The 24,823-nt window shown below is 48.1% G+C and overlaps 6 protein-coding genes across 7 annotated transcripts; 5 read left to right on the plus strand and 1 right to left on the minus strand.

The window, feature by feature from the left end:
- Positions 1-911: 911 nt before the first annotated feature.
- LOC6608801 (spondin-1) lies at positions 912-4,014 on the plus strand. Its single transcript, XM_002033484.2, has 6 exons — positions 912-1,098; positions 1,189-1,577; positions 1,631-2,092; positions 2,149-2,320; positions 2,385-2,506; positions 2,567-4,014. The coding sequence occupies exons 1-6, from the start codon at positions 921-923 to the stop codon at positions 3,863-3,865; spliced, it is 2,622 nt and encodes an 873-aa protein (XP_002033520.1). The 5' UTR covers positions 912-920; the 3' UTR covers positions 3,866-4,014.
- Positions 4,015-4,294: 280 nt separating this feature from the next.
- Positions 4,295-7,503, plus strand: LOC6608802 (spondin-1). The gene is made up of 6 exons (XM_032716172.1): positions 4,295-4,516; positions 4,570-4,961; positions 5,019-5,231; positions 5,286-5,543; positions 5,590-5,755; positions 5,811-7,503. Exons 1-6 carry the CDS (start codon positions 4,351-4,353, stop codon positions 7,415-7,417), a joined length of 2,802 nt encoding a protein of 933 aa, XP_032572063.1. The 5' UTR covers positions 4,295-4,350; the 3' UTR covers positions 7,418-7,503.
- A 384-nt stretch (positions 7,504-7,887) lies between these two features.
- On the plus strand, positions 7,888-11,160 carry LOC6608803 (spondin-1). The gene is made up of 6 exons (XM_002033486.2): positions 7,888-8,080; positions 8,321-8,718; positions 8,770-8,982; positions 9,044-9,298; positions 9,357-9,528; positions 9,581-11,160. The coding sequence occupies exons 1-6, from the start codon at positions 7,888-7,890 to the stop codon at positions 10,867-10,869; spliced, it is 2,520 nt and encodes an 839-aa protein (XP_002033522.1). The 3' UTR covers positions 10,870-11,160.
- A 1,090-nt stretch (positions 11,161-12,250) lies between these two features.
- Positions 12,251-13,525, plus strand: LOC6608804. Its single transcript, XM_002033487.2, has 2 exons — positions 12,251-12,657; positions 12,719-13,525. The coding sequence occupies exons 1-2, from the start codon at positions 12,350-12,352 to the stop codon at positions 13,107-13,109; spliced, it is 699 nt and encodes a 232-aa protein (XP_002033523.1). The 5' UTR covers positions 12,251-12,349; the 3' UTR covers positions 13,110-13,525.
- LOC6608805 (protein HID1) lies at positions 13,512-17,027 on the minus strand. Its single transcript, XM_002033488.2, has 3 exons — positions 16,996-17,027; positions 15,581-16,916; positions 13,512-15,518 (listed from the first exon to the last, which is right to left on the minus strand). Exons 2-3 carry the CDS (start codon positions 16,821-16,823, stop codon positions 14,248-14,250), a joined length of 2,514 nt encoding a protein of 837 aa, XP_002033524.1. The 5' UTR covers positions 16,824-16,916; positions 16,996-17,027; the 3' UTR covers positions 13,512-14,247.
- Positions 17,028-17,278: 251 nt separating this feature from the next.
- Positions 17,279-24,764, plus strand: LOC6608806 (Golgi-specific brefeldin A-resistance guanine nucleotide exchange factor 1). 2 transcript variants are annotated; one of them, XM_002033489.2, is made up of 10 exons: positions 17,283-17,695; positions 17,761-17,959; positions 18,016-19,001; positions 19,063-20,043; positions 20,114-20,322; positions 20,381-20,607; positions 20,663-21,893; positions 21,951-23,011; positions 23,386-23,639; positions 23,711-24,764. In XM_002033489.2, the coding sequence occupies exons 1-10, from the start codon at positions 17,594-17,596 to the stop codon at positions 24,404-24,406; spliced, it is 5,946 nt and encodes a 1,981-aa protein (XP_002033525.1). In that variant the 5' UTR covers positions 17,283-17,593; the 3' UTR covers positions 24,407-24,764. The 2 variants fall into 2 exon arrangements, with proteins under 2 accessions (XP_032570835.1, XP_002033525.1); XM_032714944.1 differs by lacking the exons at positions 23,386-23,639; positions 23,711-24,764 and adding an exon at positions 23,060-23,337 and having other exon boundaries at positions 17,279-17,695.
- The last annotated feature ends 59 nt before the right edge of the window (positions 24,765-24,823 follow it).

Below are 24,823 nucleotides of genomic sequence, written 5' to 3' on the forward strand. Positions count from 1 at the left end.
GCGTGTATGAAAACTAGTGGTTTCTATCAACAAATGCGAATCTGCAAAAGAGGCGAAAACTAAGCTAAATGGGAGGGAAACGTAGAGCGCAGTTTCTCCCTCTCTGAGGTTCTCCATGTAATCCATTCGTCGGTCCCGAATGATGCACATCGTCCGTCCAATAATCGACTCGGCGAAATTTGCATTCAGTTGCTGTTCGTGCGTCCACCGAGTAAGTTCTTAGTTCGGATTTTCCTCAAAAAGCATATATTTCGAGATTGTTTCATTTACGATCCATCAATAGTGAGCAAGAAGAGTATCAAACAATCTGAACCATCTTGCTATTAGTTTATTTTCTCAAAATAACTTAATCAAGTGGAGTAACATACCTGATGTGCTAGTGAAAGTGGGTGCTACAATATACATAAGTGCAGTACTGAGGTGAAGCCCTAGAAGTGCCTTTAATGATTTAGATCCATGGGAAATGGTCTTTTTTTGTCACCCTCTGTTTTTCGAATTCGCTGTAGACTTTCGGCGCGTTTTTCAATTGAATTTAATCAGTGACGTAGACGGTCTATATAGTACAGACTATATATACGCAATGCGATCACATTTTCAAGGGGTAAACAACCAACAAGCCGCCTAGTTCAAGTTCCGCATGGCAATTGAGCTGGCATAATTTGGATCTCAAAGGAAATGGAAAGTGTCTGTGAAAATAGCAATATGCACTATGTGTGACATCACGCAAAGTCATTCAATTGAAGGCTATTTCTACGAATTCAAGTTCAATTCGAAACTGGTTGCCATTGACATTCGATACCAATGCGGATAATTAAGACAATTAAGTGCTGTGCTAGTGGTGGCCAGAAATAGTTTTCCTCACAACCACGTGGCTGCATAAAATGATTCCGACTCAAATTTGCATTTTGCAGCTCTTTGAAATGAAAGCACTGGAAGGTTTTGCTATTCTGCTCGCATTAGCGAGAGTTATTCCGCGGATCGAGGGCTGCATTAGGGTTCCACCGGGAGTCACAGCAGCGAAGTCACCGGTGGATGACAACTATGTGCTGTCCGTAAACGGAAATACGCAGAGTTATGTGCCCGGTCAAAGGTATAATGGTGAGTGATACAGCTGCTTTAAATTAAATTAAATTTAAAAATTTCTAGATTTCTCTTTCTATTCTCTAATCCTCCTTTGCTCGTTTTCAGTTAGCCTCAGTGCATTTTCTGGCTTGACCTTTATAAGCTTTATGCTGGCCCTGGATTTGGAGAGTGGGGACGGCGATGGTGACGCCAATGCCTTGGGCACCTGGGAGATCGCCGATCTCGCCGAGACCCGTTTCAGTCCGCGCTGCCCAAATCTGGTCGAGAACACCAACACGAACGTGAAGACACGCGTGGATGTGTTTTGGGTGGCTCCATCGAGTCCGGGACAGGGCTGCATCCTGCTGAGGGCTACGGTGATGCAGCATCGGGATGTGTGGTTCATGGATGATGGCTTCCTCACCAAGCGAATGTGCGAGGAGGAGGTGGACGACATTGATACCCAGCCCAGCATCGTGGATCCCTGCTGTGCATGCGACGAGGCGAAATATGAGGTGGGATTCATTTATCTCATTATTGAGATGGTATTAACACCTCCTTTCTTTAGCTTACCTTCGAAGGCAAGTGGTCACGTCACACCCATCCCAAGGACTTCCCAGCGAATAGCTGGCGCACCAGATTCAGCGACATCATTGGTGCCTCGCACACTCTGGACTACAGATTCTGGCAGTATGGAGAGCTGGCCAGCGAGGGGCTGCGTGAGGTGGCGGAGCATGGCTCCACAAGGACCTTGGAGAGTGAGCTGAAGGATCAGAGCGAACACATTCGCACGATCATCAAGGCAAGGGGCATTGCCTATCCGAATGTTACGGGCAAAACATTTGCCGTTTTCCGCGTGGACTCCAACCACCATTTGATCTCCCTCGTATCAATGGTGGATCCCTCTCCAGACTGGATCGTTGGTGTATCCGGCCTCGAGCTGTGTCTGCCCAACTGTTCCTGGGTGGAGAACAAGGTGCACAACCTATATCCCTGGGATGCGGGCACCGATAGTGGGCCATCTTATATGGTAAGACGATTTCCATAATTTAGTCTTCTAGAGAGTTAATCACGAATACTTTTCAGTCCGCTGACCAGCCACAGGTGCCTCCAGATGTAGTTCGCCGCATCAAGTCCAATTTCCCCAACGATCCCCGTTCGCCTTTCTATGATCCCACTGGTGCCCAGATGAAGCCACTGGCCACCTTGCACATCAATCGAAGACGACTCTACGAGAAGAACTGCGAGTCCTCCGATTGTAAGTGAAATGGAACTATATATTTATTTTGTGAATATAAATACTATATACTTTAATCCTGTAGCGGAACAGGTGCCGCCGGAGTGCGCCACAAACTCGTGGTCCAGATGGGATGAGTGCACCACAAAGTGCGGTCCCGGCAAGCAGTACAGGATCCGAGAGTTCAAGAACCCTGCACTGGCTTCGGTAATTAAGACGACATATATAATTTGGATCCCATACTATATATACATTTTGACACCATAGCGTCATCGTTGCAACAATGCCCTACGTGAGGAGAAGAACTGCCTGGGACACAAGTGCGCTGGCTTCAATGAGGAGACAGCTGAAGGCGGCGAGACGGAGGTGGCACCACCACCAGGTAGCAGCGACGATCCCCAGTGCGGTCTGTCTGACTGGTCGGAATGGTCTTCGTGCACCGTGACTTGTGGAACCGGCGAGATGACCCGATCCCGGCACTATCTAAACAAGAAGGCCAAGAAGAAGTGCCAGAAAGCGAGCAAGGCGCGTTTGCATGAGACGAAGATCTGCGAGGCCATGGAATGCGGTGGGGACATTGAGAACGAAGGTGGTGCTGGAGAACCGGAGGAGGAACAGGCCGGTGGCGACGGAGGTGGATCCGCTGAGAAACGCTCCATATTCCGCAACTTTGAGAGTTACAGTCAGCATCGGGAGGATTACATACCACCGGTTTGCGGGGTCACTCCATGGTCGGATTTCTCGCCGTGCATGGGGCCATGCGGTGGACATGGAAAGCGGCAGCGTATTCGCAAGGTGTGGAATAACAACCAGGTGTACGGAGTAACGGATCCCAATGATGACGGCCAGGATCCCTGTCGACACATCAAGCTGCACGAGGAGGTGAACTGCACCAATCCCAGCTGCGATACCATCGTTCCCGGCTTCTGCTACGAAGAGCTGACCGACAGTCCGTGTCGGGATAACGATGTGGCCAACTTCTGGTACTACGACCATGTGAGTGACCAGTGTGCCATCTATTGGTCGGATCGTTGCGATACAAATCGCAACAAATTCAAGTCGAAGGAGGAGTGCGAGGAGACATGTCGTCTGCCGCGACACAAACAGGAACTGCAGCACGATGGTATTCCTGCCACTGATTGTGTCGTCTCCGACTGGGTGTCCCACAGTTGCAACGCCTCCTGCGGCGATGGCTTCCAGTTGCGAACGCGTCGCGTGCTCCGTACTCCGAAGTACGGCGGAAAGCCGTGTCCCAAGCATCTGGTACGTTTGGATCGCTGCTACCAGCGGTGCGATGACATGTACTCCATCAGTGGACGGGGATTCGGAGAGCGAAGGCATGTGGTGAGAGCACCGCAACCGGAGCCGCAGGACGAGTGTCGCTACTCGGAGTGGTCCGCCTGGACACCATGTACCGCCACGTGTGGCGATAATGCCGTTCGCCAGCGCACCCGAACCCTAATGAACACCGATCTGAGTTTTAAGTGCAAGGATCGCGTCCGCATGGAAAAGTGCGTGATGATGCCTTGCCTGCTGACCAGCAACGATGATCCAGAGCGGTGGTGAACATACCATTAACTGCTACAAGTATTAGTTCTAATCCAACTATGTAATCATTACCAATGGATATCGTTAAATATATGAAACATTCCAGACTACCTACACTAGCTTTTCCCGCCACAGATTAAATGTGTATTAAAAACAATAAAACAGAATTGTGTTCGCGTGGTAATTTTAATTCCGATTGAGTTTAACCTTGACCCAGTTCCATTAAGCAAACTGTGGCCAGTTTACGAGTGATTTTTCGCCGGGTTGCAAGTTCAAAGAACCCGGGCACAATTCATCAATTGAAAAGCTTGCCATAAAAACAAACCATTCCTAATTGACGACAACTCAATCAAGATGCCATAAGCTGGCAACACCGAGAGCGCCATTTAAGGGATAATTGATAAATTGGAAATGCTCATCAATTAATGGAGATGGCTACCCATCAGTTTTGGTCAGTCGTCGTTGAGCCTCGACCCAGTACGGATCGCTAAGATTGAGAAGAGATGCTCCGCCATATCGTGCTCCTCATTCTGCTGTCTTCCGAGGTCAGAGGAGTCTGCAATCGAATACCCCAAGGTGCCAGTGGCCCCCGATCGCCTGTGGATGATAACTTCAAGATCCTGATCGATGGCAATCCAGAGACCTATGTGCCAGAACATCAGTACAATGGTGAGAGTCTCGAGTTGCCTAGAAGCTTTCACTTCAACATTTATCATTATAAGTTTCGTTATCCTGTCCAATAAACATGAAATTCGTGAGCTTTACCTTGGTGGTCGAGGCTGAGGATCCGTCGGCTGCCTTCAGTGGTCAGGATATGACCGGTCACTTTGAACTGCTGGGAGTCGGAGACACCCGCTTCAGTACCAGTTGTGAGAACATGGTGGAGAACACAAATACGAATGCCAAGATCTACATCGCGGTATCCTGGATAGCACCGCGTAATCCGGACAGCGGATGTGTACTAATCAAGGCTGGTGTGGTTCAACATCGTGATGTGTGGTTTCTGGACGATGGCTTCCTGACCAAGCGGATTTGTCCCGAGGAAATCGACGAACTAAACAGCTTAACGCCACCCTTGGAAACCTGCTGTGCCTGCGATGAAGCCAAATATGAGGTGGGAACATCTTCTCAACTCTTGGTGATATTGTGTCTAAAGTGACGTATCTCTTAGATCGTTCTGGAGCGAAAGTGGGCGAGGAACACCCATTGGAAGGACTTTCCCTCTGAGGACTGGCGCACACGCTTGGGCGAGGTGATTGGTGCTTCGCATAGCCACAGCTATCGCTACTGGGCCTACGGAGGAAAAGCGAGCAAGGGCATGAAGGAGTTGGCCGAGCACGGAGCTACACGTACCCTGGAGAATGAGATCAGGGAGAACACTCAAGTCGGTAATCAATTTTATCGCATTAAATCCACTTCATCATGGTGTTTCTAACAGAATGGCGAGGTGAGGACTATTATAAAGGCTCCGGGAATTCCCTATCGTCCGAAAACATTTGGAACAACCTTGGCCAATGCTCGTCTGGATCCAGTACACCATCAGATCTCGCTAGCAGCCAAGATTGATCCCTCACCCGATTGGATACTGGGCGTGGCTGGATTGGAGCTTTGCCTGAGCAATTGTACGTGGCTGGAGCGAAAGGTCTTGAATTTGTATCCCTGGGACATCGGTACGGATTCGGGACCATCGTACATGGTAGGTGAACCTAGCTTGGTATGAACTATATTTATCTCCTTTAAAGTCCTCAGATGAGCCACAAGTGCCGCCGGATGTGGTGCGCCGTATAACATCGTCGTATCCCAGCGACCATCGTTCGCCATTTTACGATGAAACCGGTGCTCCAATGAAACCCTTGGCCACGCTCTACTTGACCCGGAAGAAACTCTACATTAGGGAGTGCGAAGAGGGTAAGTGATCATTATTGTAATCACAGTAAGTCCTGTTCGTAATCTTTAGTATTAGTTCCCCAGGAAGGACCGCTGGAGTGCGCTGTACACCCTTGGAACGAGTGGACCAACTGCAGCACGCGATGTGGTCAGGGCTACTCCCAACGTCAGCGTAGCTTCAAGAATCCCAATCTAGCAGCCAACTTCAATTGCGATAGGCGCTTGGAGGAGTTTCGCCAATGCCAGGGAACCCAATGTGGGGCAGCTGAGGAGGAACTGGAAGGCGAGGAGCCTGGCCTGGGCATGGAAAATCCCCCAAGTGGTGGCTCAATGGCCGAGTGCCAGCTGACCAACTGGGGCGAGTGGTCACCGTGCTCAAAGACATGCGGCAGAGGATCCTCCACTCGAACGCGGAACTATTACAATCCGCAGGCCAGGGAGCGCTGTTTGTCCGTGATGCGAATACCGCTCGAGGAAACTCGCGAGTGCATTGGATCGGAGTGTGGTGGCACCATTCCGGATAATGGCGAACTCGATGGCTTTCCGGAACCAGATGTGTTCGGAGAGTCTGATCAGGGCGGTTACATGGGCAAAACCACTTCTTGGAACAGTAATCAGGAGCATTCCAGTCTAGGTTTGGGCAACCAGGCGTGGAATAGAAAGCCCTACAATTTATGGAAAGATAAATCTCCCTCCAACCCCAGAGATAACGCACAGGAGTCCCCAAATTTACCGCTCGATCAGATAGAAAACCCACAGAGACCGGCGTATTATCCATCTGACAACATGGGTGGTGGTTATGCCAAGGGCTTTCCACCGACAAATAGCTACAGCAATGACAAGCTTGTGGGCAATAGACCCGGCTACAATGACTTCAATTCGGTCTATAACAATAAGGACACTTACAATGAATACACTACTCCTAGCTTCACACCTCGCACTCCCTTTGCAGGTCGGTATCCCAGTCAGCACGAGAATGTGGAGGGCAATAGCAACGATATCAATGGCAACTATAATGTCGTTCAGGATTATTGCTTTGAGAAGCCATATGCCTCGACGACTCCCTGTTTCGCCAAACCGGTGGTGGAGAGCAATTACTGGTTCTACGATCACGAAGATCACGAATGCAAGATCTTCACCACGGACAACTGTGATCAGAATAGAAACCGATTCCGTACCCTGACGGCCTGCGAGGGCACCTGTCTGCAGCCCCAAATAAACATGGAGCGATCCGAAAACGATGCCATGGACTTGTACGGAAGGAGATCCTACGACCAAAACCAAACGAGAGGTGGACCTTATGATCAATCGAGTGGAATAGGTTATGATCAAACAGAAAGTAGATCGTATGATCAAAAGGTTGGTAAATCCTATGATCAAACATTTGGTAGATCATATAATCAAAGAGCTGGTAAGTCCTATAAGCAAACAGGAGGTGGATCCTATGATCAACCAGAAGATTGGTCCTATGACTTATCGACGGGTAGAAGCTATGACCAACCAGAAGACAGGTCCTATGGCTTATCAAGAGGAAAAAGTTATGATCAACCGGGAGGAAGGTCCTATGATCTAGCAGGAGGTGGATCCTATGGAGAAACAAGAGAAGCAGGTGATATTGGAGAACCCATGTCTCAGACCAGGAGCAGATACGACACATCCAGACGCGGTCGGTATGGCGGCTGAACAAATTAATGCATTTAAGTTGCTTAAATAGAGAATTAAAGAAGAGAATAAATATTAATTTATGGTATAATCATGTCTAACTTATACTCCATGTTTGATTCATTATTGCTTCAAGGGTATCTGACAGTCGAACCAAAATACTAAGGCTTTACTCTTGCTCTTTTTTTGAATGCACTTCCATCCAACGAGATCTTATGGATTGAATTCTCTTTGAAACGGTCTTTGAGAGCTGAAATCTTACTTTTTGGCTTTCCTGCATCGTCGACTGATAAGAGCCCGACGGATTTGTGGGAATCAGTGGGTCAGAAAAACAATACGCTCTGTCTTATCGGTGGGTTTTGTCGGCTCTGAAGCTTCTCTTCTCGCCGTCTGGTGAACTAATAGTTCGGAATCTTCGCTCAGTTTGCAACAGTTGCTCGCGTCGAATGGTTCTACACGGTAAATACGGTCTCCTATAGAATAACAAGAACATGTGGTGGTCAAGTGGTGCTCCTCTCGTGGAGCTACTTCTGCTTGGGTCCCTGGTGATTGGCAGAGTCAGCTCCTTGATTTGCACGCGCCGCCCAACGAACACGGGCTCGCCCAAATCTCCGGTGGATGAGAACTTTATGATAAGCGTGTCGGGTAATCCGGAAACGTACATTCTCGGCCAGGAATACAACGGTGAGTATGGATGGGTTCACTGGCCTTGCGCTTGAACTTCGTGGGAGATTGTCGCTAGCATGGGACTTTCGGATTATTCTAAGGCTGAATTCGCGCAATGTTTATTGTTTAGTAAACAAAAAGAGGGGCTTATCACGAAACTTTGCAAATTCGTTCGAATTCAAGGTCGCCGCCGATAAGGGCCCGGCTTTGATTGTTTCCAGTTCTGAGATTTAACTCGACTGGGCATTTCTCTTTCAGTCTCTCTTAATGCCTTCAATGGCCACCGCTACATCAGCTTTATCATGGCACTGGAAAACGAGAATGGTGACTTCAGCTACAACGATGACTTGGGTCGCTTTGAGCTTAGCGACATGATCGAGACCCGGTTCAGTCCGAACTGCATCAACATGGTGGAGAACACCAATACGAACTCCAAGACGCACATGCACTTGACATGGGTAGCGCCCAGCGAGCCGGGCAGTGGCTGCGTCCTGATCCGGGCCACAGTTCAGCAGCATCGGGAGGTGTGGCACATGGATGATGGCGGTTTAACGAAACGCATCTGCGAGGAGATCACAGATGATGTGGAGAGTCAGCCAACTGCTCCGGCGGCGGTGGATGTGCCCTGCTGTGCATGCGATGAGGCGCGCTATGAGGTGAGTCGCACGGTATGACCAAATTACCTTCTACAATTCTCCTCTCATTAGCTTATATTTGAAGGCGTCTGGTCCAGGAACCTGCATCCCAAGGACTTCCCCACTCGAGGCTGGGAGACTCGATTCTGTGAGCTTCTGGGAGCCGCCCACAGTTCAGATTATCGTTTCTGGGAGTCCGGAGAACTGGCCAGCGCGGCTATGAAGGAATATGCGGAACATTGCAGTTCGCGTCTGCTGGAGCGAGAGTTCAGCATCAATTTTCGGGTGACTCCATGCTTGGAACGATTGGTAGGAAGTACTCTATGTTACATCTTCCCTCTTACAGGATCAGAAGATACGGACGATAATCAAGGCACGGGGTCCATCGTATCCCAACATAAGCAGCAAGACGATGGCCTCGGTGCGAGTAGATCCCATTCACCACATGGCGTCCTTTGCCTCCAAGATAGAACCCTCTCCCGATTGGATTGTGGGCGTCACTGGACTGGAACTGTGCCTGCGCAACTGCACATGGATGGAGGAAAAAGTGATCAACCTATATCCGTGGGATGTGGGCACAGATTCGGGTCCCACCTATACGGTATTTGGAAATTAATAGAATTTTGGTTAAACAAAATAGTTCACCTTTATTTTGATAGTCATCCGATCAGCCCCAAGTTCCGCCAGATGTCATTAGACGCATGCGTTCCGACTTTCCCAATGATCCGCGCTCTCCTTTCTACGACATATCCGGAACTCCCATGAAACCCATGGCCATTCTGACGGTGAAGCGCCAGCGAATCTACGAGAGAAGATGTGCAGATGAGGACTGTAAGTGGGATTTTAATGAGGAAGACCTTAACAAACTATATCACATTTCCAGCCAACAACGATCCCGATGTGCCGCGTGAATGTTTCACCCATCCATGGTCCAGTTGGAGCGACTGCTCCTCCAAATGCGGGGTTGGCATGCAGTATAGAAGACGTGTCTACAAGCAACCAGAACTCGCAAGGGTCTACAATTGCAATGTGGCTCAGTATGAGGAGCGCGAGTGCCAGGGCGAAATGTGTGGTCAAAACAATCTCATGCGGGAGCCGGAGGAATTTGAGGACCTGGAGCCAGACCCAAGGAGGATTGGTTATCAACCGTCCCAACATCGTCGTGCCGAATGCGAACTAAGTTCCTGGGGCAGCTGGAGCCCATGTAGTGTAACCTGTGGCGATGGTTACGAGATGCGCCAGAGGCAGTACCTTAATCCTCAAGCAGAGTTCCAGTGCCAGGGTGTGCATCGCATGGAGCTGCAGGAAACGCGAAAATGCTCTGGTCGAGCTTGCCTTGGTAGCTTACCAGGATCCTACAGCGCCGACATGGATAGTCCCTATGGTGGGGCTTCTCCAGGACGCATTGGAGGTAATATGTATGGGCCACAAGTTGAACCAGAGGCAGAGAACTTTGGTGACTACGATGACTTACGAAATGGAGCAGTTGGAGGATTCGAAGTGGGCAATCTTAAGGGTAACACTGGCAACTGGGCCTTGAACAGGCAAACAAATTTGGGAAGAGATGTTCCGTCGCTCAGGCCCACAAACTACGATAGAGTCCGCCAGCAAGCAGAAAAATCAGAACGACCCAAGTGGTTTGGACAGTCACGTCTCGATGATCCGCGCTTGGAGGATGTGGAACGAGCTCCCTGGCAGCGTCAAAGGCCCTCAAACAAATACGGCTCAATCGTAGAGACACCTGAAATGGTTTCGCCAAGGGAACAATGGCAAAGGGTAAGCAACTTTGGCAATCCGGACATGTATACACCTGGAGGAGATGTGGACCCCTCTCTGTCCTACCGCTGCTTCCAAATGGTTCAGACGGCTCAGCCACGCTGCCACGATCAAACTATTACGGGTCAGTTCTGGTTCTACAACTTCTGTGCGGATGAGTGCATGCTGTATGCCGCGGATCAGTGCGATCGGAATGTGAACAAGTTCAGGCGGTGGGAGGACTGCGAGAAATGCCGGCAGCCAGAAATGGCTGCACTGCAGCAGGAGCACACCAACTCGCCCCAGTGCGAGGATTTCCGTGCCATTTGGCAGACGGAGCAGCAAGCTCGGGAGAAAAAGCGGGCATCAAGCCGCAGGAGAAACTATGCCGGTTCTAGATATCGGATTAGAAATTAATTCCACATTTAGTTACTAGAATATACTTACCCAGAAATTTCGAGCCCTTACCACTAAACTAAACATTTTTCATCTGTTGTGTTAAACATTTTCTGAGGTGTGGTCATCGAAATCTGCATGCTTAATATTAATCGTCTAGCTTTTATAGTTCCCGGATGGATCCTGATCAAGAATATTTATCTCTACTACCTGTCACATATTTTCAATAATCTAGTTGTGGATATACAAATATAAATTTATTTATAGAAATTAATATATAATAAATGTGTGAACAACACAACTAGTTCCTTAGTCCTTAGTTTTCCAAAATCATATTGAAAGAACTATCAAATCGATTGTTCGTATACTTTTTACAAATGCGTACAGTTTTTTACATTTTGTATATTTGTAAATTTTTTTGACTCTTACACAATACTTACAAGTTTTTCATTAGCCTACACATTTTTTTCACATTAGCGTAGGGAATTCGAATAAAAAATTTCATGACAACATGCTTCTTATCCGAGAATGGAGCCTTGGAATTTGCACTTTTTTCTAGTTTTGTACTTCTGATAAGCATATCTGCGTAACTCGAATGACTCGACTTCTTTGGCCTCTAAGGAAACTAATATCTGAGCTTAAAACTTTTTATATTATATTTATATTACTTTAATATGGTAAACCCTTCAATAGCTCCATTTTAAACATTTATTAACAGACATTTTTTTGTAGTTCCATAAACTAAAAACGAACTTTATTAATTTAACTATTTTCCCATTTACATTTTCCATATTTCGCCTTTTAACCATAGGCGAAAGAGTCACTACACCATGCATTTCTCTTTACAATTGTGTGCCACTTATTACGGTGGCAACATATTCTGCAATGTCCATTATACGGGCAGCAATATGGAATACAGTCAGCGTATGAATGGATGACCAAACAGCACACCAAGAAGGCAAACAGGAGCCACTAAAGGATGAAAAACACTTTATAGTTGAATATTTTTTCAACAGAACACTTCACTTACTTGTAGTTTCATCGTGATAGCTCTCTTAGGAACTGAAGTCGATTTCGAAGCTCGGCTTCTAAAATACCCAAGAGCGATAAGCTAAAACCAAATACACAAACAAATTTTTAGAATTCATGTGTCACGCGAGCAATTGATTTTCTATGTTTCTATCAAATTTCTGAAGAAAAACATTTCATATTTTGAAGAAATTTTTATAAGCCTGCTGATCCTGGTTGTTTTATCATATTATCCGACGTATTTTTCATTCTGAAGAAAAAACATACTACGCCTTTTTCTTTTTAAGTTCAATCGTTATTGGCGGCTTGAATTATCGATAAGTCCAGCCGTCATATGGTTCTTACCTGCCGGAACAGCTGTTAAAACACACTGTTTCACATAACCTGACAACTCTGAGACAAAAAAATTGCACAAGCAAAAGAAAATCGGAAATAACCAAGGGATATACAAAAATATATTTGAAAGACAAACATGCAGCGCATCAGATTGATGTTAAATCATGCTGCCGCATCATCGATTCAGCAGCAACTCCTACGCCCCTTTTCCGTCCACTGGAGTTTGGCGCAGCATCAAAAGCCGGTGGGTGGAAGCCCAGGAGAAAGTAGAACGAGGGATACCCGGAGTCTGAAGGCAAATGTCCAGAAGATCACCCTGATCCAACAGAACCAGTCGATGAGCATTACCACTTTGGAGGAGGCCCAGAAGTTGGCCAAGCGACGGGAGCTGCATCTGTTGCGCTTGGAACAAACAGATGCCAAAACAGGAAGAGCCATGTTCAAGTGGGTATATATGTATATAATCGGTACCTGGTTATTGTTATGAAGTTGCTATATTTTGCAGACTAGTCACAGCTGCTGAAATGCTGTCGGATGATGCAGAGCAGTCGAGATCAGCGAGCGAAAAAGTTAAGGATAAGAAATCGGAGAAATCCCTTACCATTGGAGCGCGCATCACAGAGCACGATCTCTCCTCCAGACTCAAGAACATTGTCAAGTGGCTGGGCAAGCGACACGAGGTTCGCATCCTCATCCAGGGCAATGCCAGTGGATCGGACGAGAGCAGCGCCGAGCGCATAGTCAAGGCCATCGAACAGACCATTAAGGAACCACAACTAATTGGCAGAATAGTGCAAAGGCGCAGCAAGAGCGCGTTCATTAAGTTCTCCATTATTCCAGTAGCTCCGCCACCAGTACCCGCATCCACTGCCACTCCCAATCCAATCCAGTCGTGACAACTACCGCTGTTGCTTTCGGTGTCCAAGGATCGCCACACTGTTGCGGCAAGCAAACGAAACTTCCGCCTTAGAATATCCACCCGTCATTTCTCAGAGCGAGTGAAAGAAGAAGGCGAAAAGCCCGTTGAGATCACCACCGCATCCATTGTCACCACTTCGGTGCTGCTACTATTGTTTTTCTTCAAATACTTCTACTGGCATCAGCATTTGGTCAAACTATTGGAGGATCGAGAGCAAGAAGAACGACTGAAGAAGCGAAAAAGAAAGGATGAAGTCCTTTCTCTCCACCGTGATCGCAACCTACAAGAATGTAAAATCGATTGATATGAAACTGCTTTTTAGTAACTGTCATTTGGATCTATATTTCGACATTTTTATAAATTAAAATACAATATTATGTTCGATTTATGAAATTAATTTATTATTTATTACTTATCTTGGGTTCTGCTCTATATTTCATATATGATTTATATAAACTGACTTGTATAGGTGTCATATGTTTAGTTTGTGTATATAGTTTATAAACACACGTAGACAGTAAATTAATACACTTTCTCAACTCTATCATTAATGTCTATATTTAATTAAGTTTAAGAAGCAGTTCATTGGACTCAACTAAAGTTTCCTAATTATTAAAAGAGAACGTAAAGCTTTTTATGGTGTCAATAGGAGAGCAGCTACAAAATTGTTTGGATAAAGCGAATCGTTTGTAGAGTGGCTGAGTGAAAGTAATTTATTATTGGTAGGCACAGGAAAATGTTAAATTATTAAAATATAAAATAAATAAAGCCAAGCAATAAAATATACGGCACAAGGAACATTTTCTGCCACAGATTACAAAAACATGAGTTATTTAATAATTTAGTCATTAACTAAAATAGAAAAAATAACTAAATATCAATGCTAAAAGCCGATAACAAATCTGTTGAATGGAACTCATTGCCACATCGTAACTGATAAGCCTCATTTTTCTGTTGCCGATAAGCAAAATTGTGGGAAAGGTAGTTCATTACACACTGATTCTTCACAAAGACATTTGGAATGAAATATGTACTAAATAAATTAACTACAGTAAATGCCAAAGCGTGTAAGCTACGATTGCGCTGCTGGTGTAGCTGGGTGTCCACTTACAGACCTAGACGCGCTGAATCTCGAAGAGCTTGACCTCCGTATCGTACCAGATGGCGGGCTCCACGTTGCGCAGATAGATGACACCCCAGATGTAGGTGCGGAACCAGGCCGTTGTGCCCGCATTGGCCTGGTACTTTCGGATGAGAATGGGATGCGGGACTGGGAGCAGTCCCACTAACGTTCCGTGCTGCAGAAACTTTAGGATCTCCGACTCGTCGGTCAGTCCTTTGTCAATGCAGATCTTCTCCACCTGGGGCACTAGGACCTGAAGTAGTCGCATAATGGTCTGAAGCGGCAGCTTGGAGCGCCAGGAGACGATCCACTCGGGAGTGGGCGTCCAACGATCGCTCTCGCCTGGCACCATGCGAATGCTGGCCCTATGGGCCACCGACAAGCGGGACAATTCCGTAGGTGAGGTGGACTTGCGTTCGTCAGTTGGCGTCGAAGTGGCTGATCTGTCGTAGGACACAATGTCCGTAGAATCCTCCACCTGTGGCTTGTCATTTGGATGCGCCTGCTCCCGCTCCGTCATCTGAGTAATGCCTGGGGTGTCCAACAAGGAGGTTTTCAGTGTTCCTGGCTCTGCTGGCTGCGCCGTGAGAATGTCCGTCTGCAATTCCCCCGCCTGAGATCGCTCATGAGACTCTGTCTCCGATTCGAGATCCTCCTCCGCTTTGGGCTCTTCATTAATTGTCTCCTCCTCGTCCTCATCCTCGTCTTCTTCGTTGTACTCTTCTGGCACATGGGCCGAGGGCAGTTCCTGGGACACAGCTGGCGTTCTCCGCTGCGGTACCCGCGGCAGGTTGAACTTTCCACCTGTTTTACGGCCACTCAGGCACTTTGCTATGCCAGCCATATCGGTCGGGAGATTTGCCATGGCATGGAACACATGACGCTTTCGAATAATGGTGTAGACTAGATTCGAGTTGCCATCGAACTGATACTGTATAATGTTATTGAAGATCTCCAGCAGGAAAAACACCAAATGATGATTGCTGGGTGCCGATAGCAGAAACCAGGGTGTGCTGAAGGCCTCCAAGAGATGCAACATCTTCACACTAGCCACCATTGAGAGGGTTTTCAGATATGGTGAGACATTGACCAGAATGGTCAGCAGACAATCGAAAAGCGGCTGCAGCCTCTGATGGCCAGTGGCTATTATTTTGTGGAACACAGTGATGAGTAAGTCCGCATGGGTTCCAGTAAACACAGGTATATCCATGGGCACCGTGGCGGAGTATGCTTTGTTAAGGCGAACCCCAAAGTTTCTCTCACCTATCAATAAACATTAATTTAATTGCACTGATTCCACGAACAAAACTACACATGTGACTCACCCGATAGGAGCAACAGTATGAATACTCCAATATGCATCAACCCCACTCGAGATTGATCCGCTCGGGAGTAGTTTAGGTGATACAGAATGGGAATCAGGATGTCCAGAACATCGGAGCTCTTTAGCACAAAATACAGAAACTTTTTGTTGTAGTCGCATATTTTCCAAAACAAAATAAGCAGCTCCTGGTGGCAATGTAGTCGCTTTGTGGAATTGGGCAAATAGTTCTGTACCAGTGGGTTGTTCAGCAGCCTGGTTATGCCCTTGAGCACAAAGTGAAAGTCCTCATCGCGGTGAACCCTCGACAGATAGTTGATGAACAAGTTGTCGCCGCAATTGCCCTCGTCGTAGGACGCCTGTCCGGGTTGTGTGAGTTGCTGCTGCACCACCATATCGTGATCCAAGGTGACAATGAGCAGTTGAAGGCACGCTTCCACCAGGGGCTCCGTAGTGTCTGCAAACAGCAGGTGATTGTAGGGCACACCGAAGCCGACCGGATCGTAGGAGCACACGGTGTTCAGAAACGAGGTGAACAAGGGCAGGGCATGTCGATTGTCGGCGGAGGTGAAGTATGCTATCCACTTGTTGGGCTCCTCGGACTGCTGCGGCGATCGGTACATGGGCTCCGAGAAGCAGGTGAGTAATAGCTTCAGCAACTCCGTGCGCCTGCGCTCCATGTGGGCGTTGTGGGGCGGTGACTGGGCGAAACCCACGCCCGCCTCCCAAATATACTCGCAGCTATCGATGTTCGCCAGCTCCTCGGCCTTCTCGGGGCCCGTACGCCGCGTGGCCGTAACCGTGAAGTCGGGACAGAAGAGCAGGTCGCAGGTGGCATTGAGCAGTGACTGAGCCAACGGCATGGTCTTGTCCTGCGACGGCAGGCTGCTCCAGAAGAAATCGCGCCACTTTTCATCCTCGAAAATGTAGGGCAGACACCGGACCAGCAGCCGCACGCAGTTCAGAACGCACTGCTGCTCCGCCTGCGTGCGACAACTGCTGTCCACCGCCTGGGCAAGCTTCTCTACCGCCTTGTAGCATAAGGTGGCCAGGTTGGCTGGATTCTCGTTCCGTATCTGGCGAATCTCGCTCGAGGTGACCAGCGCGAACACATCCTCCAGCGTCGTCTGGTGACCCTGCCAGAACTGCTCCCAGAACTGCTCGTCGCTGGGGTCGATTTTCTGGTTCTTCTGCGTCAGCTGCACAATCGCCTTGCGAAAGTTCAACTTGGAGTCCGTGTTTCCCATATTGTTCGGCCTGTGGGCTGCTTTGGTATCGCTGAGTCCTGTAAATCCACCTGCCCCGTGCTCGGTCGCCTCAGTGCAAGTGTGCGCAGTAATCTGGAACAGGAGTGCTTTGCATTTAATGCGATTCTTTTTCAAAAATCGAACGATTCCAATTAGAAATTCGCCTACGCACCAATTGCCAGTGTAACTTAGTGGTGGGTGTAGCGCTCACGACTGAAGATGCGTGCGTGACCTTTTATGCTCACCTGTTTTGGCTCTCATATTCAAATATCAATTTAATTAAATCAATTTGATCAACAATTTGGCAACATATTTTATTTAAAAAACAAGTTTATATTTTTTATCTACGCTTGCAGATGTAATTCAATTTAATCTATTGAAATTTACGCATCGAGTTGGCATCTACAGCTGTGCCAGTGCTGCGAAGCGACGAACTGCCGCGCCAGTGTTGGAAGACGCTTGTGCAAAATATTCGGACTGCACACAAGAACATAAACGACACGTAAACGTCACCAAAAATTAGCAGCTTACCAGTTCGTTTAGTTAGGATTAGTGAGAGATGCCCAACTAGGCAGCGCGCCCAGATACGTCCAGGTAGCGTGAGTGTGCGAGTGGGCAAGTGGCGAGTGCCAAAACATATGCGAAGGTCGTCGGAAGGGAGGAGGAGCTGCCCTGCCCCACGAAAACTGCAATTTTCTGCGCTAGCCCTGGAACTGGAAGCCAACTAGCTGCTGTCGGAAAGACACCGCAACGGAGGACACGCGGACACCATGGCGCTTCCAGGCAATGGCATCTACGTGGTGCGGGGCGAAATGGCCACCCTGATGACGGCCATGCGTCGTGGAACGCGTTGGAATGCCACCGCCTACGTGGTAAACAGTGCTCCTAATGCTCACTGCGATTAGAAACTATATATGCCCCTCTTCCCCACCCACAGGACGACGAGGATGACTTGCTGTTGAAGCTGTTTATTGACCTCAAGCATGAGCTAAATCGGATCGAGGACCTGCGTCAGATCGAACCTCAAGTCTTCCTGGCCCCGTTTCTCGAGGTGATTCGCACGGCGGACGCAACGGGCCCGTTGACTAGCCTAGCCTTGGCATCTATTAATAAATTCTTGTCTTACGGGCTAATAGGTAACCTGAGTTAGTACTTTCCCCTCTTCATTTGCTCATTTTGTACCTATCCCCAGATCCCACATCTCCAAATCTAGCTGACATTGTGGAGCGCATTGCCGATGCTGTGACACATGCCCGCTTTATGGGTACCGATCAGTCCTCGGATGGTGTCACCTTTATGCGAGTGATTGAGGTGCTGCACACGCTTATCCGCAGTCCGGAAGGAGCCGCCGTCAGCAATAGTTCCATGTGCGAGGTGATGCTCAGCTGCTTCAAGATCTGCTTCGAGCCGAGGCTAAGTGAACTGCTGCGTCGCTCGGCGGAAAAATCGCTCAAGGACATGGTGCTGCTCTTCTTCATGCGCCTTCCCCAGTTCGCCGAAGAGCGCAGTGACACCATGCTCCAGAAGCGATTTACTATCGGAGATGCTGCCAGCGGAGCTACCCAAGAAAAACTAAAGCGTAAGACGGTTGCCCAAGCCCCGACAGCACCGAGGAAATCATCAGCAGTGGGGGAACCGCCTCAAACACCGCAGTCTGCCAATCTGACGGTGCCAGGGCACTTGAAGGCACCCATACTGGCCACCACACCCGCCAGTCCAGCGGGAAACATATTGGACATGCAGGGAAAGATTACGCAGACACCAACAACAACGGCGAGCACGGGGGAAGATGAAACCACTGTCCCGGACACTCCTGTTATTCAAGTGGAGTCGACTGATTCGGAGCCCTTGCTGGACGGCGAAACGGGTGAAGCAACCAGCACTCTCGCCGAAGCAAATAGTAGCGAGTACATCAACTCGGTGGGCGTCCGTTTTACACAGCAGTCCACCGATCACGATGTAACATCTCTCTCCCCTTATGGCCTGCCCTTCATCCAGGAGTTGTTCCGGTTCCTCATAACCCTCAGCAATCCTCTGGATAAGCAGAACTCGGATAGCATGATGCACACGGGCCTTAGTCTACTCACAGTAGCTTTTGAAGTGGCAGCTGATAATATTGGAAAGTATGAGGGCTTGCTGGAGCTTGTAAAGGACGACTTGTGCAGAAACTTGATATCGGTAAGGGAATATTAATTGATTCCTTAGTTATTTCTAAACTAACTCTTGCCTTTCCTTACAGCTTCTCAGCTCGGAGCGGCTTAGCATCTTTGCCGCCAATTTGCAGCTCTGTTTTTTGCTATTCGAGTCTCTGCGCGGACATCTCAAGTTTCAGCTGGAAGCCTACCTTAGAAAATTGAGCGAGATTATTGCTAGCGATAATCCCAAAACGCCCTACGAAATGCGAGAACTCGCTCTGGACAATCTACTGCAGTTGTGGCGCATTCCCGGCTTCGTCACGGAATTGTATATCAACTACGATTGTGACTTGTACTGCACGGATATGTTTGAAAGTCTGACAAACCTACTGAGCAAATATACGCTGTCAGCAACGAATGCAGTTTATAGCACCCACATTATCTCAATGGACACCCTGTTAAGTGTGATAGACAGCATCGAGCGAAATTGTGCCGCGAGCAAGAATAGCAGTAACAACAGAGAGTCCTTGCCAGAAGCTGCCCCAGCAACAGGTTGCAGCCGCCATTCTCGCCACAACAGCGGATTGGAGGGAATCGTAATTGATTCTGGCAATAGTGTAGCTATAGAAGAGAAAGTAGAGAATATCGCAAGCTTTATTAATGCGAGCTCACAGCGACTACGACTACAATCTGGCGGAGAGGGAGTGGGAATAACCAGTGAACAGCTGGCCAATGTCAAGCAAAAGAAGCGTCTGCTATCCCAAGGAACAGAGCGTTTTAATCAGCGTCCAGAGAAAGGAATCCAGTATCTGCAAGAACACGGCATCCTAAATGCCGAGCTTGATCCCATGCAGGTGGCCCTGTTCCTTCGCGAAAATCCCGGGCTCGATAAGAAAATGATTGGCGAATATATCTCGAAAAAGAAGAACGTCGACTCTAAGATTCTAATTAATTTTGTGGACTCGTTTGATTTTACTGGTCTTCGAGTGGATCAAGCATTGCGCCTTTATCTGGAGACCTTCAGATTGCCCGGAGAGGCGCCATTGATCTTTTTGGTGCTGGAACACTTTTCTGATCATTGGCATGTGAGTATACACATCTACTAAGATACTTGGAGTCTCAGATATTAATCATGTATGTATCCCACCAATATAGAAACAAAACCAAGATCCGTTTGCCAACGTAGACGCTGCTTTCCGCTTGGCCTATGCCATCATCATGCTGAACATGGATCAGCACAACTCGAACGCGAAGCGTTTAAATGTTCCGATGACGCTTGAGGATTTCACTAAGAATTTGCGTGGTCTAAACGGTGGCGAAGATTTCGATCAAGAAATGCTGGCTCAAGTCTTTAATGCAATCAAGTAAGCTTTAGTACATATAGCTTACCCTCATTCGCTTATATTCAATTAATTATTTAAGGAACGAAGAGATCGTTATGCCAGCAGAGCAAACGGGCCTGGTGCGTGAAAACTATCAATGGAAAGTACTGCTTCGACGAGGAGACACACACGATGGACATTTTCATTATGTTCATGACGCATCATACGACGTGGAGATCTTTAATATTGTATGGGGTGCTTCTCTGAGCGCCCTAAGCTTTATGTTTGATAAGAGCACTGAAACGGGCTACCAAAAAACTTTAGCAGGTACATCAACATCTAATAATTACCATTCATTTCTAACATTACGATTACATTGCAGGTTTCAGCAAATCCGCTGCCATATCGGCGCACTATAATCTGCATTCGGATTTCGATGCCCTCGTTTTAACTCTCTGCAAATTCACAACGCTGCTGAGCAGCGTAGAACAGCATGAGCCCGCTCCGGCGAACAATGAAACCCAGCAAGCTGTGAACTTTGGATTGAACGGAAAGGCTCAGGCTGCCATGCGAACGGTGTTTCTATTGGTTCACGACTACGGCGACTGCTTAAGAGAGAGCTGGAAACACATTTTGGATCTATATCTGCAGCTTTTCCGTCTCAAGTTGCTGCCAAAATCATTGATCGAAGTGGAAGACTTTTGCGAGGCGAACGGAAAGGCCACGTTAATCCTGGAAAAACCCCGCGAGAAGCAGGAATCGGGACTATTTTCCAGCCTGTACTCATTTATCAGCTCGGAGGGTCAGAGAGAACCAACGTACGAGGAGCAGGACTTTATCAAGCTTGGACGGAAGTGCATTAAGGAGTGCCAGCTGGATCAAATGCTGCAGGAATCAAAGTTTGTGCAACTAGAGTCGCTACAGGAGTTACTCAAATGCGTTCTGGCGCTACTGAAGGCTCCTCAGGGGCACAAATCCATTGGCCTGCCGTACGCCGAAGATCAAACTGTTTTCTGGATGGAGTTTTTGGTCAAGATAGTGGTTCATAACCGTGATCGCATGATACCGCTGTGGCCAGCAGTTCGAGACCAAATGTACCTACTGCTTATGGGCAGTGCCTCCTGTGGATACGACTACCTACTCAACCGATGCATTGTAGCTGTCCTAAAACTAGCTATCTATCTGATGCGAAATGAGGAGCTGTGTCCGATCGTATTGCAATCGCTCAAGATGCTTTTAATGCTTAAGCCAGCCTTGTTGCTGCGCATTTCTAAACAGATTTCTATTGGTATCTATGAGCTGCTCAAGACGTCGGCCCAAAACATTCATTCCGAGCAGGACTGGCAGATTATTTTCAATCTACTTGAATGCGTGGGAGCCGGAGCTGTACCGCCCAGTTACGATGATGCGCAGCTGCCATTGCCGCCCAACGGAAGCGCAAAGTCTGATGGTGCTATAAGTGGCGAGGAGGACGCAACTGCCGTGCCAGAGCGTGGCTACACTTCCGACTCGGAGATCACGAAGGCATCTGCAGCCCCTGCTGCCTCCAGTCCCAGTGCTGAGAACTGGATTCTGGTCAATAACAAAGACAGTGAGTTAACTACGGCCTCCAGGTGAGATTCTTCACTCATTAAACTTTCATATCTAATACAACCAAGTTGCTTTTGCAGACCACAATCTCCGCCTAGTCTGAGTGCTCCTCCAGTAAATACGCTTGTTTACAGTTGTCAGTTACTGGACCACGCTCCGTTTGCCCTTTTCAAGTGCTGGGATTCGCTGGCGTTTATCGTGCGCAGTGTGGCACACATCACGCCTTACAATTTTGAAGCCTGCGTTCGCTGCATCCGCATCTTTGTGGAGGCTTGCCGGGATGGAGGTATACGCCAGCGACGAAAGTTGGAATCGATGGCTAAGCAGAAAAGTTCCAAGAAGCGCAGCGAACGCAAACCGGGCATGGCTTCCTCCGCCTCGAGCAGTAATCTTACTCTTCTGACGGGCGACCCGTCCGACAACCAGATAAACGGAAATGCGGCAGAGCAGGAGGACCTGGCCCAGCGCTACGAACAGCTGTCCATTCAACTGCTGGACCTAATGTATACGTTGTACACGCGAACTGCCCAGATCTTCCGATGGTGGGCGGAAGAAGGATGCACAGTGCCGCAGTCGGCAGCTTTGTGGTCACCGGGCTGGTGTCCATTGCTTCAGGGCATTGCCAGGCTGGCAATGGATCGGCGGCGGGAGGTGCGCACCCATGCCATCTCATGCCTGCAGCAGCGGGCTTTGTTAGTCCATGACCTGCAGACGTTGTCGGGAACAGAATGGTGCTCTTGCTTCCACCAGGTGCTGTTCCCCCTCCTAAACGAACTTCTGCCCGAGAGCAATGCAGCCGGCCAACTGGACGCCGCTCTCCTCGAGGAGTCGCGTATACGAACGGCCACCATTATGTCCAAGGTGTTCCTACAACACCTGACCACGCTCATCGAGCTGGGAAACGCTTTTAACGAGCTATGGCTGGATATATTGGACTACATTGAGCGCTTTATGAAGGTGGGATCGGACACATTGTCGGAGCAGATGCAGGAGATACTGAAGAACATGCTGCTGGTGATGCACTCAGTGCGAGTGTTCCACAATCAGGATGGTAGTTTACAACAGGCTCTTTGGGAGCTAACCTGGCGACGCATTGGTGAATTTTTGCCCAACCTGAAGGAGGAGCTTTTCCACGACGAAGGTGAGTAACGCGTCTTTTTAGAATAGGTCTAATATTTTATCCCACCAGCAGATTCAATTACTTCAGCGATCTCGCTTGACTTTACGCAAATTAAATTCGCCCATTCTACGGGCACAACCAATTATTCCTTGTCCCTGCCGCTATATGGCTATAGTCCAAAGATTTCCTCAATATCCGCGAGCAAATGTGATACCCTTCCGGCTAAGCAGCGCAAGAAACCATGGGCCAAGCTAAGATCCAAGCTGAAGTTGCTCAAGAAAATTGGCAAAAAGAATTGAATAGTGTTATATTTCCTTTTATCTTTCCACCTCCGCATTTATGTCTTCATATTTTTATACTAACTAAACAATAAATGTGCTCAATATTAATTGCAGGCAAGCGAGCTCAGACCTTAACGAACCCAGCTCCACTGGCAGCTGTGACTGCCGCCCCACAGCAACAGGTACCAGCGGTGACCATTTTGCCCAGGCAAACTCAGGCTTCCAACGAGTTGGTGGTGAGCGCACCAACTCCTCCGGCAGCCACACCTTTGCTGGGCTCGCCCGTCGAGTCGCCGAGGAGGAGCATTATACTGCAGCCACCCATGGCCGACGCACTGCAACAACCACCCAGCTTTGTATTTGCTCAGGTAGGTTCTACAAGAATAAACTATTCTTTCCCATTATAAAACAAATATTTTTCATGTACATGTGTGGACAGCCCATTATTGTGCCACCGCAGCCGCCTGCGGTTACGGACCCGATACCACCAAGTACATTATTGCCGGATTTGGTGAATGAGGCAACTGCTGCTGCCGTGCAAGCCACGACCACGTCCCCGACGCACAGCCCGCAGGAGGCGGAGCAGCCGGCTTCAATAGTCCAGCAGACCAACATCGTAACCACCAACAATACGTACAATAGCTACGCCATTGAGGTGCCCATGGCGCCGGAGACAACTGCGGAACAGTTTGGGCAGCAGCAGCAGCAACTGCTCTACCAACAGTACTATCAACAGTATCAGGCCCAGCAGCAACAGTTGCCGGCTCCAGCCAGCGATCCTGCCATCAATGTGCCAATTAGTCATCTGCTGGCCGGAAATGCGTACCCATCGCTACCAAAAATGCCGCAGGCATCCATTGTGCACAGCTTTGCGCCCGTTTACGAAAGCCAAGCGGCGACGAGTGGAGCGGGGCCAGCAGCAGCGGACATCTATCAGGAGTATGTGCAAAATCCGTACAACCTTACGTTGCAACAGCATCCCCAGCAGCAGCGCCATCAGCAGCAGCAACAACAGCAGGCTCCAGGAATGGCCACCGCATTTCCCTCCGTTGCCACGCCAGCCAACTACTTTAATGTGAATGTGGACCCTAGTAGCATACCGCCCGGATCGGAACTGCTCTACGGCCAGCAGTGAAGAGGAGCATTGAAAGTACATTTCAATTTCAATCCACCTGACCGTCTTATTTTGTACCCCGTGTTGTAGAGAAGCGCTCTTATCGTAGTTAATTTTATGAAATTGTGTCAATTTGTTTCTGTTATTTATGCCTCCCCTCAACTAAAGTAGAACTACATTCCGCCCTGGCGTGTGTTTATTAAGCTATCTAAAAAAAACAAACCTAAATCACAGATGCAGATGCTAAGTTCGGCTGAAACCCCTATAAGCTTTAGTAATGCAAATAGTTTAATTAATATTAATTAAATAATTATATCTTCTGTATGTTATGCAAAGAGGCAAACTGTAAATAATCAAAATTAAAAGTCTATAAAACAAATCAAACTCTTGGTGTTTTATACATTGAAATGTTCTTAAAGCCTTGTTGGGACTAAAAAA

The sequence above is a fragment of the Drosophila sechellia genome, chromosome 2R (genome assembly GCF_004382195.2).
Source record: "Drosophila sechellia strain sech25 chromosome 2R, ASM438219v1, whole genome shotgun sequence".
Classification (NCBI taxonomy): domain Eukaryota; kingdom Metazoa; phylum Arthropoda; class Insecta; order Diptera; family Drosophilidae; genus Drosophila; species Drosophila sechellia.

What these genes read in the sequence shown, in the direction of transcription:
- LOC6608801 (XM_002033484.2), top strand. Translation starts at nt 921, where the DNA reads ATGAAAGCACTGGAAGGTTTTGCTATTCTGCTCGCATTAGCGAGAGTT. An exon ending in ATAGTGGGCCATCTTATATG is followed by an intron (nt 2,093 to 2,148) that starts GTAAGACGATTT and finishes AATACTTTTCAG; the next exon opens with TCCGCTGACCAGCCACAGGT. An exon ending in AGAACCCTGCACTGGCTTCG is followed by an intron (nt 2,507 to 2,566) that starts GTAATTAAGACG and finishes TTGACACCATAG; the next exon opens with CGTCATCGTTGCAACAATGC.
- LOC6608802 (XM_032716172.1), top strand. Translation starts at nt 4,351, where the DNA reads ATGCTCCGCCATATCGTGCTCCTCATTCTGCTGTCTTCCGAGGTCAGA. An exon ending in AGATCAGGGAGAACACTCAA is followed by an intron (nt 5,232 to 5,285) that starts GTCGGTAATCAA and finishes TGTTTCTAACAG; the next exon opens with AATGGCGAGGTGAGGACTAT. An exon ending in CATTAGGGAGTGCGAAGAGG is followed by an intron (nt 5,756 to 5,810) that starts GTAAGTGATCAT and finishes CTTTAGTATTAG; the next exon opens with TTCCCCAGGAAGGACCGCTG.
- LOC6608803 (XM_002033486.2), top strand. Translation starts at nt 7,888, where the DNA reads ATGTGGTGGTCAAGTGGTGCTCCTCTCGTGGAGCTACTTCTGCTTGGG. An exon ending in TCTCGGCCAGGAATACAACG is followed by an intron (nt 8,081 to 8,320) that starts GTGAGTATGGAT and finishes TTTCTCTTTCAG; the next exon opens with TCTCTCTTAATGCCTTCAAT. An exon ending in ATTCGGGTCCCACCTATACG is followed by an intron (nt 9,299 to 9,356) that starts GTATTTGGAAAT and finishes TTATTTTGATAG; the next exon opens with TCATCCGATCAGCCCCAAGT.
- LOC6608804 (XM_002033487.2), top strand. Translation starts at nt 12,350, where the DNA reads ATGCAGCGCATCAGATTGATGTTAAATCATGCTGCCGCATCATCGATT. An exon ending in ACAGGAAGAGCCATGTTCAA is followed by an intron (nt 12,658 to 12,718) that starts GTGGGTATATAT and finishes TATATTTTGCAG; the next exon opens with ACTAGTCACAGCTGCTGAAA.
- LOC6608805 (XM_002033488.2), bottom strand. Translation starts at nt 16,823, where the DNA reads ATGGGAAACACGGACTCCAAGTTGAACTTTCGCAAGGCGATTGTGCAG. An exon ending in CATACTGTTGCTCCTATCGG is followed by an intron (nt 15,519 to 15,580) that starts GTGAGTCACATG and finishes GTTTATTGATAG; the next exon opens with GTGAGAGAAACTTTGGGGTT.
- LOC6608806 (XM_002033489.2), top strand. Translation starts at nt 17,594, where the DNA reads ATGGCGCTTCCAGGCAATGGCATCTACGTGGTGCGGGGCGAAATGGCC. An exon ending in CTTGTCTTACGGGCTAATAG is followed by an intron (nt 17,960 to 18,015) that starts GTAACCTGAGTT and finishes ACCTATCCCCAG; the next exon opens with ATCCCACATCTCCAAATCTA. An exon ending in GGAGCTTTTCCACGACGAAG is followed by an intron (nt 23,012 to 23,385) that starts GTGAGTAACGCG and finishes TATTAATTGCAG; the next exon opens with GCAAGCGAGCTCAGACCTTA.